Genomic DNA, 22,307 nt, shown 5'->3' with positions numbered 1-22,307 from the left:
GCAGTATGGTACGTGTGCAAGTGATGTCAGCATGTGCCCACCCAAGGGCATGCTTTCTTTTAGAACACAGGAGCCTAAGTCCCGACTAAGTGCACAGGAGCGGCTGATTTTGACTGTGTGTTCAGTTTAATCACTCACCTGTGATGTTCTGAGTGTGGCTTCTCAGACACACTAGGCTCTCCTTCCTCCCCTCAAACCTTTGGTCCCTCTGACAGATGCCCCTGCTGCACCCGTCTCTTCCCACTGGCCACGGCTGCCATCACGGACCCATGGCCGCCTCTCTGGCATCCATCGGTGCTCACCACTGTAGGAAATAAGTCACACTGTTCTCTCTCGAGCTGTCTTCTAGCCTGGGAGGTAACTTGGTTTCCTGGGGTGATTTTCTTGAGTTCTTTTAACCCGTTTCTTTTCTGAACATGAAAAGCACAGCTCCGACAAGAGCTTTTCCATTCCTTACTTGTTGGTGTCACCTGAAGAGTTATAGGCGGAGTGTTCTTTTGGTGGATCATTGCTTAAGCAGAGGCAGTGTTTCTTAAAAATACATGACCACGTATTTCACTTTGAGATGATGTGGGACACACTATGCAAAACTACTATCTTAGGGCATGTTTTCATCTATAGGAACTCATCACATATTAAGTAAAGTTAGGTTAGAATCTGATGTTTTATAATGTCATTTACTTAGTTGTCCAGTTATTTTGAATTTCTGTATGTTGGGTTTTCTTGTTCTTTTCTTTCTTTTTTTTTTTTTTTAAGGTTTATTTGAAAGAAGAGAGCACAAGCAGGGGGTTGAGCAGAGGCAGAGGGAGAAGCAGGCTCTCCGTAGATCAGGGAGCCCGATGCGGGACTCGATCCCAGGACCCTGGGACCATGACCTGAGCCGAAGGCAGACGCTTAACGACTGAGCCACCCAGGTGTCCGATGTGTTCGGTTTTCTTGAGGCAAGATGTAGCTGTATAGGTTTCAAGATTATTGGCCTAATTTTATAATTTGATTTTTCTGGGGTCTGGGAGAGATTTTTTCCTTTTCATTTTGTCGTACTGTTACCTGTGCTGCTGCGAATTCTGTGCCTTTTGGTAAAGGAAGAGTTTGAGATGTAGCGCCTCGAAGTTTGTGCTGCCGTGATTTCTGCTTGACATAAGCTCTGTGTAAGGTTCTCATTGGAAACGTTTAGAAGGCCAAATAGTGTTTTTTCCGTCTTTTGTGTTCCCTTTCAGTTTTCACTGTGTATTGTGAAAGCCCTTTATTATAATAGGAACGTTACTGTGATAGGATTTCCTCAGCGCAGCTCTGGCTGTGACTGTGGGAGCGGCTGCCGGTCGGGCCCAGGGTGCACCGAGTTCCGCCAAGGTGGATTTTAGATACTTTATGTCACTGGTTGTTTTCCCAATAGCAGGAATGAGAAATTGTGTGTACTCTTCTTGGAAAGAATAAAAAGATTTAACTGAAGTGTTTTGGAATGTCAGGAATTTGAACTATCAGCGGTTTGTTTTCGTAATTTCTGTCTTCATCGTCAGGAGATTGAACTGAAATCCAGTGCTTTTCATCTGAAATCAGCTAAATCCTTCCATGTTCGTGTGTGCGTCCCGACAGTAGGATTCAGTCAGTGAGCTGTGTGGGGAAGGCTTGTGCTGTGAAGGACAGCTTGCCCTTCCCTTCCCGAACAGTGGTGCATGCTCCGGGTGGTGGGGTGCAGCACCCCACTGATCCCAGCCGGACTCTGGCCTTGTGGGTTGTGCATACAGAGACCTTCTGCAAGAGGCTTTGATGGTAATAAAGCTCATCGTAAGGTTCAGTCCACTAACTGTCCTTTGAAAGGAACATGAGAGCTGCCAAAATCTGGATTGTCCTCTAACAGGAGGTCCTGGCTTCCTCCCTCCTGGCACTGCCCTCCTCTGTGGGTCGTGGTGAAGGGCCCCCCACTTTTCTTAGTTTTTGTTTTGTTTCAATTGCTATAAAAAGGGACTGACAGTTGAGGCAGTCACTGGTCATTAAGCTTCCTCCGTGGGTGGCCAATGACTCCAGTCTGTACCCAGCTGACAGTATTCATAAGTGTGAGTAAACTCTGGCATTGAAGAAACTCTGAAATTAACTCAACATGGGTAAAATATCTGAGAATGCAAAGTTGGTTTTTTTTTTTTCTTCCTGTTTTGCTTTAATTCTTCCCATATGATTATAACTTTATCCTCCAAATGTGAACTTTGGTGTTTTCTTCTAAAGAAAACAAAACACCACATCTAACAAAACAAAATTAAAAAAAAAAAAATCAGATGAGAAATGATAATGGTTGCTCTAAAGCTAAGACATTTTCATATGCTTTTATTCCCAAATAACCAGGGAAGGTATTTAATACTAAATACCAAATTCTCGGTCATATATGTATGAGATGAAAATAGCTTTAAATTTTGTGTCATGCGATTAGCAGTTTTCTTTGCTTTTGAAGAGAAAAAGCATTTTTTTTAAAGATTTTATTTTCTTATTATTTACTTGAGGGAGAGAGTGCGTGACAGAGAGAGAGCATGAGAAGGGGGAGAGTCAGAGGGAGAAGCAGACTCCCCGCTGAGCAGGGAGCCGGATGCGGGACTGGATCCTGGGATGCCAAGGCTCATGACCTGAGCTGAAGGCAGTCGCTTAACCGACTGAGCCACCCAGACGTCCAGAGAAAAAGCATTTTGACAGCATGACATTTTTAACTGGGTGATGGTGGATTTTAAGTGTTCTGTGTGCAGGCCCATGTTGGGGGTGTATGGGGGCTGTCTGGTGATGGACCACCTTGGAGGCTGAGATTTTGGTAGACTGCATTTGGTTTGTAGGTCCGTTATTCTTGGTGATCACTTGTGAGCCCTTGTCTGTGAGGAGGATGAGGAGATCCATGTTGTACTGCATGGTTTCTTCTGGGTGTACTGGAGGATAGCTTCAGAAGAGCCCCTGGGGTGGGAGTGACAGTTGAGGAAGAAGGGGGCCTTGTAGCATCACAGCGGCTGAATGCTCATTGAGCCTAAACTCCTTTCACTTTTACACTCCCTGCCCAGGTGCCCGAGAGTCTGGAATTGTCTTCTTTTTAATTAGATGGTTCGAAAATAATTTTGAGAAGGTTTAGCATGTCATGTAATTCCTGGTAATAGTTGGTTAATAAAGTTATCATAAAACCAAGGTCGAGAGAGACTAAGGACAGCCCCAGTATACTGCCCCAGTGGTTGTGTTATGGTGTATTTAGGACGTGTCATTTTTAGTGCACATTTTCATGGAAATGAGCAAGGAGAGGTTAGTGAATACAGTGAGCAACTAGAGCTGCTGAGGGGCAGCTCCACACCTCGCGTTCGCAGACAAGGCTGTGGTTTTCCTGTAAATGCGGCCGTTTTTCAGGTGTCATTGGATTTTGCGGAGAGATTTTGCGGGTTGTCCTGTGTCGGCACCCGCACCTCCCCTTCACCTCCGGCTTCTAGTCTGTAGTTTGGGGACTTGAGAATTTACTTAACAGTCCCCTCTTGATACATTTAAAAGTTGTTTCCAATTCAGAGTACAGTTTTTCAAAGTAAGAGGAGATTTAATATTTATTTACTCTTTGAAAATTCCTCATTTAAGAAGGGCTAATAGGTACCTAATAAAAATAAGGACTTTAAGGAAATTCATGTGTTTAAATCACTTTACTTGACAGATTTGTTGTGAGTTATCAGTTGCTTCACTTTTCACTGAGATGACCTGAAGAAGAATCGTCAGGCTGTTAACACAGACTAAACACTTCCTAACTGTTACAGACTCACTAAGATGGACCTGAGATGTGTGTGGACCAGCCTGGTCGTGTTGGCAAAAGGCGCCGAGTGAGGTGTGCGGCGAGCAGGGTGGGGAGGGAGCAGCCGCCTGAAGGCAGTGCTTGCTTTTGGAAGATGGTGGTGCTCATGGTCTGTGCGCCTGGCGCCTGACTGCCCATGCCGGGCCCAGGTGGGCCTCAGATCACCCATTCAGCATCTGCGCTTGCTTTTGCACTCAGCCTTGCCGTTGGGCCCGCAGGGTGCAGATGCTGCTGACAGCGGAGTAACACTCCATTTCCCTCTGTCCTCAGAGGCTCCACTGACTGGTTTCTCCAGAATCCCTCAAGGACCAGACCTTTTTTAAAAAGACTATTTAAAGTGTGTGTGTGTGTGTGTGTACAGAGAGGGACTTTGGACACTTCCAGCAGCTTCCTACATGCTGTTGGAGCCCCACACTGAGCCAGATGTTGGCACTCAGTCCAGAGACTCCAGGGCTGAGTGTTATTAGTACTCATTGCAGAGTCCATGGAGTTGAGTGCTGGTACTTAACCCAGAGACTGTAGACCCCGTGCTGTTACCCACCTGGTCTGATGAAGCGTGAAGTGTCCCTGCAGAGAAGGCTGGGGAGCAGTATGCGCGAACTTCTTGGGATGGCAGCCATTTGTCTCCTGGGTTCCTTGCCTCACACACAGGACAGGGCACTGGGACTTGCAGCCTGGAGAGCTGCTTGCTTTGGCCATGCCCCACAAGGTCTGAACCTTTGCTTAAGGGAGTCTAGTCTGGCTAAGGCTTAGTAAACTGAAGGAATAAAAGTATTTTCCCATCGTGTGTGTGGCAGTCCCCCACCCCCGTGATTGTGACAGCTCACGTGACTGGTGAGTAGAGGCGGCTGTGGTCCCCAGTCCAGGGCAGCGCCTGTCTTGGGCCCGTGAGCACCAGGACCCCCAGAGAGTCAGTCCTCATATGATCAGGCACAGAAGGTGCCTGTCGCTCGGGTTCGTCTCCCACGTGAATAAGGAGATGGGGAGTCAGAAGACTGATGATAGCTAACTCTGACCTTTCAGCATGACCTGGGGTTTTCTGTCGCTGTCCTTGCTTGGGTGTGGGAGCCATGGGTGCTCCCTGGTGCCAAGTGTTTCTTGTCTCCTCAGGCTCCTTCAGTAGCAAATCGAAACCCTGATTACAGGACACTTGTTCGTCAGAGTGGCTGAGGTAGCAGCCCCTTCAGTGTCGGTGTGAGCTTGGTTCTGGCTTGTTTAATGCATACGTGCACACATATTCCATGTTCCATGCAGCCCGCGCCCCTTCTCGTGGGCATGCTGGAACATCCGTGTGCACATATCTGCACGTCACACGTCATCTTCCATGTAGCCCGTGCCAGTTTGGCCAGGCGCATGCACACTCCCGGTTCTGAAGCACATTTGCACGCAGTCCTCGGGCCGTGAGGGCCCCCGGCACCTGCAGTCCAGTGTTTAGGGGCCGTCACCCCCACTCCGGCACGAGGCACGTCTAGGTCAACCTCTCCCATAACCAGTGAAGAAGAGGGACCTTCCTGTGTGTATGGCAGGTCACCACGGACCCAGGGTTGGGCTTGCTGCCGTCTGGGACGTCTTCAGGAAAGCACCAGATCTTTGATGCAGTTTTTGGCTCATCTCCTAATGTATTTGAGAGTAAAAATCTTAGGGCTCCTAATACATTTCTGACTTTAATTTTCCTGATTATTCTGATGAATAGGGCTTGTCTATATTCTCGTCCTTTCAAAGTGGTTGTAAAAGTTTTCCTTTTGAAAGATTTAAGTAAACGAATCCTTTTAAATTCTTCACTTCCCAGTTTTTATACACAGAATCACATAACGGTGATATTGGGACATTGGCTGTGAGTTGATTAGCATGTAACCAGTGAAGTTACGTTCAGGAACCAAGGGAATGAACAGTTAGCTTGTTAAAACCTGAGGGAGATCATTCTTTACCTCATTTAAATGGAGCACATTCCGATTTTGCCACAATTGTTGATATAATTACACATATTCAAAACTTATTTATGGTTGGCTGTTAACACCGTTTAAGAAGAGTGAAACGGACGCCTGGGTGGCTCAGTCGGTTAAGTGTCTGCCTTCGGCTCAGGTCATGATCCTCAGGGTCCTGGGATCGAGCCGCACATTGGGCTCCCTGCTCAGCGAGGGTTCGGCTTCTCCCACTGCCTCTGCTGCTCCCCCTGCTGGTGCTCTCGCTTGCTCTCTGTCGAATGAATGAATAAAATCTTTGAAGGAAAGGGGGGAAAAAAAAGAGGAAGAATGAAGCAGTGACCAGACTTCACAGAAAGGAAATCAGAGCCTTGACCCTTCCTATTACAAGCATGAAGTTACCCTGTAAATCTTACTAAATTTAACTTTTCTGTTTCCCTTTTAATTCAGGTTGTGTGGAATTACCCTCTTTGAATAACCTTCTTAATTCAGTTAATCAAATACCAAGGAGGAGGATTTAGCCAGGTCAACTAAGTGTTGTTTGGCACATTCCTGAAGCCACTCAGGAGCCGTCTCCTGGGTGTGGGGGGGGTTGACCCTGGTGATGGTGGAAGCTTCTCTGAAGCCTCGGCACAGGTCTTCGCCGCAGCGGGTCTCAGCGGCCTGTCACGCTCCCTGCTGCCTGAGAACTGCACGTGTGCCGTTAGAGCGAGGACTGTCGCCGCCCCGCCGAGATGTGTGCTGTGTACGTTCTTCGTGGTGGCGTGCGCTCTCACACGAAGCAGGCCTGGCCCATCGTGGGGACTAGAACCCTGGGGAGTGAGCGGTTCTGTCGTTCGGTCCTGTCGGTGGCGCAGATGGGGCGTCTGTCCGTTATGCCGCAGAGGGAGGTTCAGAGAGCAGTGTAACCAGCCTGGAATATTGAGCTCCTCCTGCTGTAACTTCTTTTTCCAGGGAGTGCTTCAGATTTAAATCCTGAAAAAGAATCACGTGTGACACAAGTGTAACTTTTCCTTTGAATGCCTTTTATCTCAGGGCCTGGTTTTGTGAGAGTTAGCCACGGAGCAGTGTTCAGAAGCGTGTTTTGTTTGGAGAAGAGTTTTTGTTTTCTCATTCAGGCGCCTGAGATCTGAAGACCCAGGCCACCATTGCGCCGTCAGCGCCCTGAGAGGCACCCGGGGTGGGAAGGGCCGAGGCGAGTGCCCTCTCTGGCCCCCTCCGTGTTAGTGTGGCTGGCCTGGAGACTTGTTTCGTCGGTTACAAGTGTAGTTGATGGAACACACTGGGAAGTGGTGGTCAGAGAGGACTGTGGCCATGTGACGATGTACCCAGACGCGCAGTCACCGTCCGCGTCTTCCGTGCAGGTGTGTGAGTGAGTCTGGTTGGCTGGTCCGAGAGCCCTGCTCTGTGTGTCGTGCCGGCGTGGGTGGGCCACAACCGTGTTGAACATGGCCTTTTCTGTGAATGTGGCCACGTACTTGCCAGGTTGACAGGCCAGAGTGAGAAAGCCACACTGACCTCTCCCTGGATGTGCTTTTCCAAGGGGGCTCTGGTGTGTGTGTGGAGAGGGAGGACGCCCCTGCCCCCCGGGCGTCTCTTTGTGCTTGCTCCTCTGGTCTTTTCTTCTGGTGTAAAAGTAGGACTTGTTTGTGGGAAGCTCTGCAGTCCGTTTCCTACGCGGGGCTGGGAAAGTGCACTGCTTCAGCATTTTCCACATCATGTGTTTTTTTTCTGAGCTGTGAAATTCCGGCAGATTGTTATGCAAAACAGTCTTGTGTCTCTGTGTGACTGGGAAGACAGCTGTTCGTCCTAATGAGGAGTGCTAGCATTACAGTCTTTCCGTTGATTGAGACCCACGGAGGGAGCAGAATGTTCCAGACCAGGCAGTGGTGTGCGGTGAGAAGGTACCGCGCTGTCAGCTGGAAGCACATGCTCGGCTGCTCTCGGCGACAAGATAAATGAGTTGGCTGGAGTTGGGCAGAGTCTGAGCTTTTCCAGCGAGCGGTCGTGGCTCGGCCGCTTCCCCGTGGGACCCGAACCTGAGGGTGCCTTTAGAACGATTGCCCCCTCACCAGCTTTTCCCTTTGATGCCCTACAGTACCTGTCAGGATTGTGATTTGTTAAAGATCTAATGGCTCTCAGCATTTCATTAACGTAAGCTGAGGCGGTCTCATGTGGAGACTTTTTCCATTAATGTAGCAGAATGCTTACAACCCCCTGAGGACGAGAGTCCACGGAGAAGCCCCAGGCGTCTGCACAGCCCTGTTTGTGGTTGAAGTCCTTAGAGCTTCTGGTGGCCCCTGCACCTGGCGCAGCAACCTCGTTTCCAGGCCAGCCCTCACATTGCTCTTTGTGTTTGGAAGAGGGAGTTCAGGTGCGTCGTCAGGTTGAAGTTCTGGGCTTGCCCTCCTCCCCTCCCCGTTCTCGGTGCGTCACACGTGGGTCCCTCTCAGGTCTCAGTGACCTCCACATTTGTCCACGTGTGACAAATAGCAGGATTTCCTTCTTTTTTATGGCTGAATAAGATCCCATTGTTTATACAGACACCACATCTTCTCTGTCCATTCGTCTGTGGACAGCCGCTTAGGTGGCTCCTGTGTCTTGGCTACTGTGAGTCGTGCTGCAGTGAACATGGGAACGCACATAGCTCTTCAAGGTACTGAGTTCATTTCTGCAGGATATATGCCCAATTGTGGGTAGCTCCATTTTTAACTTCTTGAGGAACCTCCATACTGGTTTCCAGAGTGGCTGCACCAGCTTGCGTTCCCACCGACAGTGCAGGAGGGTCCTTTCTCCACGTCCTCACCGGTGCTCGTGTTCTGGTTTTTTTTTGTTGTTGTTTGTTTGTTTTGATGGTAGGCCTTCTAGTGGGTGTGAGGTGGGATCCCGTGGTTTTCGTTTGCATTTCCCTGATGATCAGTAATGTTGAGTGTCTTTTCATGGGCTTTTTGAGCATTCATAAATCTTCCTTGGAGAAAGGTCTATTTAAGTTCTTTGCACTTTTTTTTTTTTAAGATTTTATTTATTTATTTGACAGAGAGAGACACAGTGAGAGAGGGAACACAAGCAGGGGGAGTGGGAGAGGGAGAAGCAGGCTTCCCGCCGAGCAGGGAGCCCAATGCGGGGCTCGATCCCAGGACCCTGGGACCATGACCTGAGCCGAAGGCAGACGCTTAACGACTGAGCCACCCAGGTGCCCCAAGATTTTATTTATTTTTTTGACAGAGACACAGTGAGAGAGGGAACACAAGCAGGGGGAGTGGGAGAGGGAGAAGCAGGCTCCCCGTGGAGCAGGGAGCCTGATGCGGGGCTCGATCCCAGGACCCTGGGATCATGACCTGAGCCGAAGGCAGATGCTTAATGACTGAGCCACCCAGGTGCCCTGCTTTTTTTTTTTTTTTTTTTAAGATTTATTTATTTTAGGGAGAAAAGAGAGAGTGCATGTGTTAAATGGGGGAAGAGCAGAGGGAGAGGGAGAGAGAATATGCAACAATCTCTTGCAGACTCCCTGCTGAGCGTGGAGCCCAATGCGGGCCAGATCCCAGGACCATGAGATCATGACCTGAGCTAAAACCAAGAGTCGGACGCTTAACCGACTGAGACACCCAAGTGCCCCTCTTTGCACATTTTTAAGCTGGTGGTAGTGGTGGTGGTTGAGTTAAAGGAATAAGTTTTTCTCCGGTGTTCTGGTTAAACTGAAAGTTGGCATGGATTTTTTTCCTTAATCTTCTGGTATCAGGTGTGAGTATATAGACGTTTGGCAGGTTCTGTGTAATCCATGTCTTCTGGTAGCTTCTCTTCACTCCGTTGCCTGAGAAGGTGGAACAGAATAGAATGGACTGATTTTCTCGTGTGCTGAGAAGTTGGGTGTGCTTACGTTTACTCTTACAGAGAGGTTTCAGCAGGAGGAGCAGTTAGCAGGGACAGCCATCAGCTTCCGTGTCTCCAGTCTCCTTCCTTCCTGCCGCGTCAGGGTCTCTGGCAGCGAGCCCATGTGCTCGTCCCACGGTGGAGAGGACTTGTGTCTGCCCCCTGGGACTTCCTTATGGTCTTCTGACCCTGCGCCCTTTCCTTGCAGCACCGTGACCTCTGCTGTGTTCACCGTGGGAGATAATGTTGTTTCGGGCAGTGATGACCGCACCGTGAAGGTCTGGGACTTAAGGAACATGAGATCTCCCATTGCGACGATCCGCACAGACTCCGCCATCAACAGGTGAACGGAGCTGTTTGTCGTGCGTTGAGAGGGTGGGTTACAATGTGCTGTCTTGTCCACATAAAGTTAGCGTTTAATAGATCTTTGGAACCGCAGCTTTGACTTCTGGGGAAGTGTGTTTTTGGGGGTAATATTTTTTATTGATCCTCTAATGTATATTTTCGTATCTCCTGTATGCTGAAATGTAAGTATAAAATCCGGCTGGTGAAGTGAGCTTCGTGGGCCGGGAATGGGCTGTGTTTGAGCCGCTATGTAGCGTGTGCACGTTACATGTCAGCCATGTGGTCTCTGCGTTCTGATGCTGCCGACGGCTGATACCTGCGGTTTGCCCATGTGTTTTGCTTGGAAATGTGAATGGTGTGGCATCTCCTACTGCGTGATGCTCTGTAAATTCAGACACGCGTGCTGTCACCGCTTTGTATGTAACCCCCTTTTATCTCTTCTTTGCAGGATCAATGTATGCGTTGGCCAAAAAATTATTGCCCTCCCGCATGACAACCGACAAGTGAGATTGTTCGACATGTCCGGTGTGAGGCTAGCACGACTCCCCCGGAGCAGCCGGCAGGTAACTGTGCTCTTGGTCCGTGTGTTGGCAGAGAGCCTTAGGGACAACTGGGAGTCTGCGTCCTAGGTCACCACTAACAGAAATAGACTGTGAGCCCCACATCTTTTTATGTTTTCTAAAAAAAAAAAAGAGAAACTCATTTTAGTAGTGTGTTTAACTTATGCTGATATACTCGAGATAATATAATTTCAACTAATCGATATAACAGCATTAGAGATTTTGCATTCTTGTTTTCCTATTGTCTTTGGATGCTAGATTTTCGTTGGAAATACTTGATCTGTATTTAGAGCTCATAAAATTTAAAGTTGAAACTGTTTCCCAATCCCTCAACTGAGAGTGTCAGGTTTTTTAAAAACGTCAGTTAAGATTGCACACTCAGTTCCTCACTCTGATTTGCAGAGCTGTTTGCGTGTGTGGTAGTGGTTTCCACATTGGAAAGCAAACTCGGATCTTGGCAAGTGAAAGTATGCAGCCGGAAGGGTGTTAGGCGAGGAGTACTGAATGTGGTGACACAGAAGCCGTGGTGTGGACCCACCTCCACCCACAACCAGAAGACACCTTTCCATGGCAGGTCCAGGACAAGGGGACCCCATGTAGATGTAGCTCAGACGATGCACTGGGAGCAGCCTGGTGTCTGCTGTGCTGGCTGGACCGCCCGCCAAGGTGTCTCCGTGTGCTGAGAACTGGTTGGTGCTCGTGGCACCAGCTTACACCTGCTGATGCGGGATCTCTTGAGGGCCACCTGGGCCCCTGTGCGTAGCTCGTTCCTGGGCCACTGCAAGTGTGGGGAGAGGCTGGCTCCTTCTGTGGGAGCAGTGTCTCTGCAGGCTCGGTGCTTGATGGAGCCTCACCCTGCGGCCCCTCTCCTTTGCTTCCCTTGGTGTTTTCTGTGTCGCTGTGGCACACAGCTTTGTGGGTGAGCTAGTACCCTCGGGCGGCCCCTGACCCTGCCGTCAGGGTGTCTGTGCCCCCCGGCGCCCGCCACGCTTGCTGCTGACGGCCGCAGCTCTGCTGACCTTCACGGAGACACCCTGTGTCCTCCTCGTGTGCAGCCTCACGGACAGTGACCATCAGGCCGGCCCTGCGCGGGCTGTGGCTTCAGGAACGCTCGACTGAGGGTGGTCTCGGAGGACGACTGTGGGGGACTCTGCTGTCAGCTGGGCAACGACTTTTCTTTAAGTGGCACCGACTTTCTGTGAAAGGCCTCTGCGCTTAAGATGGGATTGTTTCATCTGTTCTCCCCTTTTAGGGCTGGCACATGTATTGTTGGAAGTGGGTTATTGAACTTTTACTTGAGTACACATCATCGAAACTACTCATGAAATTTAGAGTACCCGATAAGAGCTTTACACCCGCTAACAAAGGGAATTTTTCATGCTTGGTTCCCGCCGAGAGTCTCGGGTGTGCCACCCACGTGGCATCGCTAACATGGTGGCTTCTCTTCCCGATGTGCCCGTGTGTTCCCTGATGTTGCCCTGCCGCACGGGAGGTCTGCCCTTGAAACACAGCACCGTCTTGTGAGTGTGGAACCTCACTACTTTGACAAGATTTTCTGCAAGAGAGGTTCTCGGTGGTACTAATTCCACTGAGGTGATTTCAGCCTTGTTGAAACTGTAGAATTTGTTGTGCTTGGATTTATACCCTTTTAAAGCGGTGTGTTAAATAGTTATTTTTAAGAGTAGTGAGTAACATTTCAGTTCATTCTGAGCTTGTAACGCCTCTTCTGAGACACAGATACGGTTTTCAGTGTCACAGAACCCCAGCTGGAAATCCCTGGCTTGTATTGCCCCAGCTTCCTTCAGCTGACGGATTGGAGGCAGAGAAAACAACAACCCGTATTTGATCTTGGTAGTGAGAGTGAAGGTGGCTAACAGTGTAAAGCTCTCTTACTTTGGGGAGAGTGCGTGTGGCATTTCCCAAAAGTGGGTTTCAAGCGAGGCGAGCTCTGTAGAGTCCTAGGAGAGACTGGGCAGGGAGGCTCTGCGCGCGGTGTCAGAGGTTTTATGGCAAGGACACAGGGTCCCGGGGTGGGCGTGCCGCACCCTCTCCAGGATGCGTGCCATGACCCTTGGGTGGGTGCACGGCATTTTCAGAACACATGTGCCCACAGAACCTCTTCGGATGCGTGCCCCACACATGTCCCTGCACACTCAGGCAATCCATGGGAGATGGGAGGCTGGACTCCAAACCCGAGTTGGCTTCCAGCTCCGTCCTGGGTGAGCTGTGCATACAGATCATTGTTCTGGGTGCCACGGGGTCTCTTCCACACACTCATTTGCTTTCTACCGTGAATGCCTTGAGTTGATTGATCATCTTTAACTGGTTCCTGCGCAGACTCTTGAATTTACTACCAGTTAACAGATGTGTTGTTCACTCTTTTTCCTTGGGTTCTTAACAGAGAAGTGATAGAATGTTGCTCTTGAAACACTTTGTGATGTGGGCTTGCATTTGCAATACCTTTATTCTGTGGCCTGTTGTTGTCTCTCTCACATGTGTGGATAGCATTGTTCATATGTGAAGTGTTAGCAGAGGGAACTTTTGTGTCATTCTTTTGAGTGTTTTGTTTTACTTACTGAATTTCTGTGAGCTTTTCTTAATTCTACTTCCATTACTTTATTGTGTGTTGCTATAGTAACAGCAGCATATTAGACCAACCGCGTTTCTGGAGTGTATGCACGTGTCCTAAGGCGCTGCTCGTATCTCTCTACATGTGCACTAGGGATATCCCACTATAAACTTTGCTGATATTTTGCAGTAATTTTTTCCATAGCTGGAATTCTGAAGGTGGCAGGAATTTACTTGGAGGGCCGTTTATTTTATCCTTGTTTTATTTGGTACCAAATTTATTTTTCTGGGTCCTTAATTACCTGAGTCAGTTATCTGTTACAGTGATCTTTGAGGTCTTTAAATGAGTTTCATTTAATATATTCCCAAATATCATCTAGCCTCATTAAAAAACTTCAAATTCATCATTTATTTTTTTTTTCTGACTGTAATCCCACTCATTTTTAAAGAACCCCGGAATGGTGTAGGTGTGAATCTCACTGACTTCGTCATGTGTTCTGACGCCACTCTCTTCGCCTCCACTCCCCCACGGCACATGCGCAGTGTTTCTGGCTCACTTTGACTAATGCTGCCCGTTAAGTGGTGCTCTTTCCATTCTGTCGTGGTGTAGTTGTTAATTTGGCTGAAGTTTTATAGTATGTGTGCTTTGCGAATAATATACTAATTCTGGTTTGTGTGATTGGAAATAGGGCCACAGAAGAATGGTGTGCTGCTCGGCGTGGAGTGAGGACCACCCCATGTGCAATCTGTTCACCTGCGGGTTTGACAGGCAAGCCATTGGCTGGAACATCAACATCCCTGCATTGTTACAAGAGAAATAAGGTCGCCGGCGTCCTTAGCTGCGTAGTTCACCATGGACCTATGGACTGGTGTCGCTTTTCTCCTGTTCTTCAAGCCCTTTTTGTGAGAGTTGCACCCTGGAAAGGGTGGTTTGTATGTTCTTTTCCCATTGTGCCGAGCTTGCATGAAATGTACAGCAAAATGTATGGTCACATGTCTTATTTTCATCTTGTGTGTGTGTGTGTTGGCACCCTCTGGTCAGTGGACATGAAGCCCCCTTCCCCGTAGCGCGTTGTGTGTTGTGAGTTCCTGGCGTTCGACAGATGACAGGAGGGCATTACATTTGCGGAGTTCAGTGTGAACCCGTGTACTTACTGTGAGGCGTAAGCAGTCTGTGGCATTTCTGGAATCGTCTTACACATCTACCTTGTCCCGGGAAGGTCATGGAGCTGTATAAGTATTGGCTGGCGATTGGCAGGCGTGATGAGAGATTTCATGTTTACTTCCGTCTGAGGGTTTAGCATGTGCTGTGGTGTAATTCAGCTTCAACTCCATATTCTGGTATAGTTGTGTAAAATTTACCTGGAATCGGGAAGTTAATAACAGAATGCCAACTTTGCAACATTTGGAAAGTTTTTTTTTTTTTTGAAAAGGAAAAGTTTCTGCTCTTTTTATAGAAAATCATGTCAATCTCCTGAGGTCTCATATTAGCAAATTCAAAAATACAATTCCAATCACTGATTTCAGATACTAAGCAAAATTTAAAGCACTTTAGTTTATAGCTATGGTTATAAACAGTTTTTAAGAAATTTCAAATAACTTATCCAGTGAATGTGACTTGAGCTTGTAAAGAAGGCCCTGCCTGCTACCTGAAAACAAAACCTTATTTATTTTCTACACTTTGGTTTGTGTATTTCTAAATGGGTTCACTTCCTTGGTGGTGTTTGAGAGCCAACAATGCAAATAAATGAGTACTACCTCAAAAATCAATGTATTTGGAAAACGTGGGAGTCTCACTGTTGCCTAGCTAGAGCACTTTTGACTGCCGAATTCAGTTCAGAAGGCAAGAAAGACAATCATAGCAAATGTATCCTGAGGACGAGAGCTCTCACATTAGCTGATAAGGTGGTAGCGGAAACCATTCTTCGCAGGGTACAGGATGCTCCTGTTTCGGCAGCTGGGACACCTCTCAGCGCCAGTCCTCCCATTGCCTGGGCGAGCCTGTCACTCTTGCCTTCTTAGGGGTTACTGTTGTCTGGTGTTTGTGAGTTCATGTTTCTTGCTCAATTACAGTTTTGATAAAGAGCCATCTCCGTGTACTGCCCTCCTCATTTTAATATTTTGAATGTGTCTGCTTGGAGAGGCCCAGAGGGGAACAGTGGCAGTGATCATGGGTGCCCCCCACCTCCAGTGGTGACCGCTGGTGGAGTGCCGTTTGGCAGGGTGTGGTGTGAGCAGAGTGTGTGGGCTGTCCTCAGTCCTATGTGAATGCACCTCTCTTGAGGCTCCTTTTGCTCAGGTCCTGTGTGCGGTAGCTCATCTTAGTAGCTTCAGCCCTGAATTATCTGGAATGATTCTGAAATGACTTACAGTCTGGAAGGGAAGAAGGGCCAGGAAAAACCCATCATGATGTAGTTAGAGTTGAGGTTGCCGGCTAAAGACTAGAGGACAAACAACAAATGCTTCAGAGCAGCTCTCTTTCCAAAGCCTGGCATCTCCCCGCACCACACCTGAGAACGTGGGCCAGAACGTCAGTGTCCAGCCCCTGCCGACCCGAGTGCACCATGCCCCCCGGCAGTAGAGCGCCGGTGACTTCGGATGCTGAGCTGTGCGTCCACACTCTTGGGCTCCTGTTGTATTTTAATTTGAATGTCTGAGTGTCTTAGAATCATTGTTAGGAACATTGAAAAATGTATACAGACACAGCAAAATCAAACTTAAGAACCAGATTTCTGCCAGATTAAAAAAATTTGAAGCTTTTAACTCCAACATTTCTGATGCTATTCAGTTCTCTGCAGACTAGTGCCCTCCGTGTCCAGCAGCTGCTGACCTTCTCGCTAGCAGGAGGGGCCAGCCTCCTCCCTCCTCACTTCTCCACGGGGGCACGGGCCTCATGGTGTTTGCGTGCGGTCCCAGGAGCAGGACACCCTACTGCTAACCACCGCGTTGTCCTCGGACATGGTTCCGTTCAGCTGCCGCTGTGGCCTTGATGGTGTTTTCAGGAGTCATGGAGATTTGGGATAGGGAGTGCACGTGTGTGTGTGGATGTGTGTGCGTGTGTGTGAATGTGTGTGAGTCTGTGTGCATGGATGTACCTGTGTGGCTGAAATTAAGCCATGTGATCAGCCACACGTGATCTCATCTGAAATAGTGTTTGGAAATGAGAGTGGTTTTGTCCTGTGTGCTCACATGTCCAGAATTTCATTTTTAATGGAAGGAAAATGTGTGGTTACTGGAAAATGTGTATTGATAGAGAATTTCGTAAGAACTATGTTGTTGGACAAAACAGCACTCTTTCTCAAACCACTGCACATCAGTTTCTGGAGAGACAAAAATTCTGTACATATTTTGGAATTTGAAGAATCCTATGTAAATCATTTGTTGCTTAAATCTGTGAAAAACAAGTTTCTTTGGGGGGAAGTATGCATTTATAAGTGTTGTGTAGAAGCAAGTGTTTTTAATGTATTGATGTAATTGTTTTTAAGTGTTGACTGTCTTCATTGCAATATGAAATTCATTAAAAATCCACGTTCCTTAATCACTGTTGTCAAAGTTTTATTTTATTAGGACTCTCTTTTTTTATTATTTTACTTATTTTTTTTAAATGTTTTGCTTTGATGAAATATTGTTAACAGCTACTAAACACCACAGTGATGTAGAAACAAATTATAGAACTGCCCATTTGAAAAATTTTAACTTTAGACTTAAAAGATCGGTTGTGTTCTATTTCCTGTCTGTTAGGCTAACGTTAAGTGACACGTAATTATGCTTCTCCATTCCAGCATCACTGCCCCGACAATTTCTGGAGGGAGTTAACACTTTGATATAATGCAGGTGCTTGTCAAAGTTCATCAGAGTTTTATGAGACGCTTGTCCTGTTCTTACTACAGTTAAGCTTGTTCAAAAGTTTTAAAAAAATTGCAGTTGCAGAAAGTAGGCCCCATTCATCCCCTGTGAGAGAATATGCGTCTGAATTGGTGGTGGCTGCATGGTCACCATTCGTTCCTACCCCGTGAGCAGAGTGTTGTGGCGGGTGCAGGAACCTCAGGAGATGTTCATACACAGCTTGCCAGGGTACCCTCTTCAGACCGGTAGGGCTCGCTGCCTCTATTCAGTCCCCAGAGGGTGGAAATTCACTGATTACTTATTTTTCTTATCTTGGTCTTTAGAAACCTGTGATTATTGTCCACATTTGAGAATTACATCTTCAGTTACATTTTAAAATTTCATCTGTTAGCATACAGAATCATGAAGATGGTCCTCAGTTGGGAGAGCATGCGACTTATCACGGGGTCATGAGTTTGGGCCCATGTTAGATGTAGAGATTACTTAAATAAATATTAAAAAAAAAAGAAATCACAAAGGTAAAACTTAAATTGCTATAATTTCATCATAATACTACCAAAATGTGTCTTGCTTACTATGCATAGATTTTCTGGTTTCCCTTAATAAATTAAGTTAGATTACTTCAGAAACTGGGAACACCTCAGTTATATGCAATGTGTGATATACAGTCCATATGATGGTGGGAAGAAGCTGAGAACGAAATCCTATGAAAATGTTGAGTAATTTAAAACTAACTTTATGAAAACATTTTTAAGCAGCTTTTGGTCAAAATGAAACCAGAATAGACAGATCTCCAGCTCTGGGAGCTCTGTGAGGCGCAGGTGATGCCTGTGGAGTTTGTGGGCCCAGGAGGCATCCTCTGAAGAGGGGAGGCTTAACCAGGCCAAAAGGTTGACAGAGGTGTCAGGAACCAAAGAGAACACCTCTCTAACACTTGGCACTGAGTCCCCTCACTCCGAGCAGTCTTTTTGCACTCTACCAAACCCTCCCTCGAAAGTTTTGGAACCAGAACCAGAAGTCTGTGTCTCTCCACAGTCGCTTTGTCTGAGCTCCAGAGTGCTGAGAGGAAGAATCTAGATTGGTGAGCTCAGCAAGCTGTCTCTCAAGAATGAGTCTGATAAACAAGGATGGTGTTCACTAGTGCTCCTTCTCTAATGCACCTTCTTGAGAATGCTGTAGGAAGAAAAAAGTCACAGAGGAGGGCTGTCAAAATGGACAAAATGCCGACATACCTACATACAGCAATGTCTGGAGGTATTGGTTTAAATTTCTATTTTTGTTTGGCTGGGGAATTACAATTTTAACTTTTTGTCTTTGTTAAATACATATAGTAAAATTTCAAGGGTAACCACAAAGGAAAAAAAAAACTTTGAAAAGATAGAAGACATGATTAAAAGTGGTTACTGTAAGGGAGTTGGGAAGTGTGGTAAGTAACTGGAGCAGAAGTAATTTTTTAGTGTTTTGTGGATTTAAAATTTTAGAACCGTCAAAGTAGATCACTCAGTATTTGAAAAGTTCCCACTTTATGCTAACAACAGAAACTTTATAAAAGGCACCCAGTGGGGAAAATCTGACAAAAATAAAGGGACTTGAAATATCCATGGAAATACTTAAAAACTTGAACAAAGACGTTAAAAAAGACAAGATGAGAGACCATCATGCATTAATAGGAAGAAGTAATATTGTAAAAATGTCAGTTTTCCCCATATTGCCAGGTAGATTTGATGCTATTCCAGTGCAAATCACCCCAGAGTTTTTTTGTAGAATTGGACATCTGATTCCTAAATTTATTTGAAGCAAAGGCCGGGGTTGATGAGATGCAGAGAAAACAGGAGGAGGGAAGGGAGAAGAAAGCAGTGTTTCCCTTAAGCCTGGCAGGGCTGTAGCAGCTAGAATGTAGGATTGGCACTGGGACGGAGGAATTGCCCAGTGAGGTTAGAAAGAGATCATCAGATTGATTCAAGCATATATGAAAATGTAGCCACAAGTCAGTGGGAAGAAAGTGGCCTGTGTAATTAATGGTTCTAGTGTTACTAGTTATCCATACGGAACAAGGAGCGAATCCGATCCCTACCTCACACCAAAGACAATTCAGGCCTCATACGTGAAAGGAAAAACACTAACTTTTTTAAAAATTAAGAGAATATTTATATGATTTTGTGTTTATTAAACAACTCCAAAAATGCATTAACCATACTACAAAAGATTGATACATTCAACTGCATTGAAGGTAAAGATTTGTAGCCCTATAGGACAGCTTAGAAGAGGTGAAATGGTAAAGCCCAGGTGTTGTTGCACATATATAATCCACAGAGCACTGACGTCCAGGATAGTAAAGACAAAATTCCACGTTTCCAAAGGAGAATTGGAAATTGGCAGCAGACATGAATAGGTGTGTCACAAAAGGGAAAACCTGAATAGTCAGCAAAGAAATAAATATAGGAATAAAAAAAAAGGAAAATTAAGGCCCAAATGAAATACAATTTCACAACTATTAGATTTGGGAAGCTCTGTCAAGCATTTACTGTTGGAACTTATATGTACTGTTGGTTTGGATAAAAAATAATACAGCAAATTGGAAAGCACGACCTTGTGAGTCTGAGTGTGTGAGCGCCCCCTTGCTCCAGCAATCACGAGGGGTCTATGTAGAACATGGTTTTTTAAGTGAGATGTGTGGAGACCATGCATGTGTTGCAATGAAGACTTCTGGCCACAGAGCCAGTGACTGAGGGTGGGGGTGGGACGCACGAGTCTGCATTTGGATTGAGCCCCTGCGTGTGGTTTTGCTGTCCAGTTTGAGAGCTGCAGGGTGTCAGGACATGCCCTGGGGCACACGAGAAACCACCGAGCACCATCAACAGGGGCTGTGGCCTAAATGGTGGCATGTCTGTGCATGAAATACAACAGTAAAAATGAATGGACCACACAGGACTGTGTGCGATTGTTGATCTTGGGAACATAGTGTTGAGTGAAACACCATTTTTACAGAGCTCGAGCAAGAATCCCCTTACGCAGTTAGGGTCATGTATTTTGGAACATGGGAGTAAAAACTCCCGATTCTGCATGGTGTTCTGTGGGTCAGGAGTGGAGTGTGGTGCGGGAGGTGAGGGCGGGGCGGGGAAGAGCCCAGACTGCGTGGTGTCCAGCTCCTGATTGGGATGGTGGATGCCAAAGTCTGTTCCAGTATTCACACTTCATAACTTAGATATATTTACAGCTATTTTGTTAATGTGTCTCATACAGTTAAAGCAATAACAAATATAAGAAACACCACGGAGGAGGTGCGTGCTGTTGCAAAGGTGGACGATAGCATGATGGTAACAGAGGGGACTTTAATATTTTTGCCCGTGTCACAGTCAGGCTTTTTATTCACTTCAGATATTAGCTTTTTTTCCACTTACAAACATGTAGTTTTATTATTCTCAATGACTGATTTTTCAGTGTGTATGTTCCATGGGAGGAAAGACAAAGCCAATTTTGTTCCAAGATAATGTTCTTGAAAAAAATTCTCGCTAAGGAAATTGTAAAAAGGCCGTGTTACACTGTGTCAAAATTGTGTTGTTTTCAAATACATTTTGGAAATCCTAGCTTTAAAGTGGGAAATGTAATAAGGATTTCATTTACCAGGTGTGATCATAAAACAATAAAAGTAGCTTTCTTATGTTGCTCATAAACTGGGACTGAAGTAATTTCAGATCCAGGAGACGGTCCAAATGGCCACATACCAGAATAAGAACGTTCATTCTCACAGTCTGTGTTTTGGGGGAAGCAGCATTTATTTGGCTAGGTGGATAAGTTTGGGTATATTTGCTTAAAAATATATCATTTTTAATAGGGCATGTGCATTACAGATGTCTTCTAGCTCTGAATTAATTTTTAATAATAAAATCGGGACACCTGGGTGGCTCAGTCGGTTGAGCATGTGACTCTTGGTTTCAGCTCAGTTCATGATCTTGGGGTTGTGAGATCGAGCCCCGTGTCAGTCTCCATGCTCAGCTCAGGCTCCCTGTCCCCTAAATAAATAAATAAACATTAAAAAATAAAATAAAATATCCTGCTGTAAACTTTTGTCTTTTGCAGCGACAAAAGTAATTGTATATATTCTGTAATCAATCCCTAAGTGTTACATGAAGCTAATTTATTTTCTCTTTTTAAGAACAGCTTTATTGTGGCACAATTGACATAATCTACACCAAACGCATATATTGTAAAGTGTAATGTCTTTTGACATCTCCACCCATGAAGTCATCACCACAATCAAGATAATGCAGTTGTCACCCATTTGCTCATGCCTCTGCATTTCCTCCCTCCCGCCCCTATGGACCCCATCCCTGATGACCACCGACTGGTCCACTTTCTTTCACTAAGGTTAATTTGCATTTCTACAATTTTATATAAATTCACTTCCATAGTAGGTACTGATTTTTGTCTTCTTCCACAAAAGCTGTTTGAGGTTAAGTCATGTTTTTGCATGTCTTATTTCTTCCTTTTTACGGCTGAGTGTTTCAGTGTACGAATGTGTCACATCTGTTTGTCCACATCCCTATTGATGGAGACTTGGGTTGTTTTCGGTTTTTGGCTGTCACAAATAAAGCTGGTGTGGACATGGACGTGCCGGTCCTGTATTCACGGGCACTGTCCTTTCCATTGGGCAGACATCTAGGAGTGGAATTGCTTGGCCATGTGGAGGGAGTATTTTTCTTTTTAAGAGACTGCTATGCAGTTCCCAAAGGGGTTCTACTGGAGACTCCTGGTTTCTGCTCTGACATGTAAAGAGCATGGAAGTTCTCTCTTCTTCCTTCATAACGAGTAAAACGGTGGACAGACTGATGTCAGTGACTCTTCTTAGATGCACTAGAGAGTTTGAGGGCCAGAGACACAGGCAGAGGTGGAGAGTCACAGTGAGAGAAGCAGAAGTATCTGGAGCAGGAACCAGTCGGGGTCCTGAGGATGGACAAGCTGAAGCCCCTTGAGCCTAGGCAGCGGGCTCCCCTGGGTTCCCATGGTGAAGATCAGATGAAACCCCCTCATGTCTGGTCAGGGAGGCGGGGAAGATGGCTGGCATCTGGGGTCTGACACCGCAGACACCTCCCCACCAAGGGAAAGGCCTCACCGGAGCTGTGCCCTGTCAGTGAGGTGACACCTGAGGGGGGAAGGGCACCTGAGAAGTGCTCGGAGGGCACAGCCCAGGGCACGGCTCCCTGAAAACTAACGGGCCCCTGTGAAATCCCAGCAGACTGGGATGTGGCAGGAGGCAGCTGTGGGTAACATGCCAAAGGCTGTGTGGAAACGGTGGACGCCGTGGATGGGGAACATGAGCAGAGCATCTAGAGAAATCCTAGAAGTAAGAAACACAGGAATGAATGCATTTGATAGACCTGACCTGGCCGAGGAACGAAACCC

General features: G+C 46.6%; 1 protein-coding gene across 9 annotated transcripts in view; it reads left to right on the top strand.

The window, feature by feature from the left end:
* WDR37 (WD repeat domain 37) overlaps positions 1 to 16,596 on the top strand; it is a 62,144-nt gene extending 45,548 nt beyond the window's left edge. For 8 of the 9 annotated variants that reach the window (XM_025853597.2, XM_025853593.2, XM_025853591.2 and 5 more), the window contains 3 exons: positions 9,794 to 9,928; positions 10,379 to 10,493; positions 13,748 to 16,596. In XM_025853597.2, the coding sequence (XP_025709382.1) occupies positions 9,794 to 9,928; positions 10,379 to 10,493; positions 13,748 to 13,879 (382 nt within the window). In that variant the 3' untranslated portion in view covers positions 13,880 to 16,596. The remainder of the gene's footprint in view (positions 1 to 9,793; positions 9,929 to 10,378; positions 10,494 to 13,747) is intronic. The other variant, XM_073879979.1, reaches the window with a different exon arrangement.
* Positions 16,597 to 22,307: the final 5,711 nt, after the last annotated feature.

This window comes from Callorhinus ursinus, unplaced genomic scaffold, assembly GCF_003265705.2.
Source record: "Callorhinus ursinus isolate GAN/ISIS: 27379988/994484 unplaced genomic scaffold, GSC_fseal_2.0 scaffold36, whole genome shotgun sequence".
In the NCBI taxonomy this organism is placed as follows: domain Eukaryota; kingdom Metazoa; phylum Chordata; class Mammalia; order Carnivora; family Otariidae; genus Callorhinus; species Callorhinus ursinus.
This window is presented reverse-complemented; position numbering and strand designations above follow the sequence as displayed.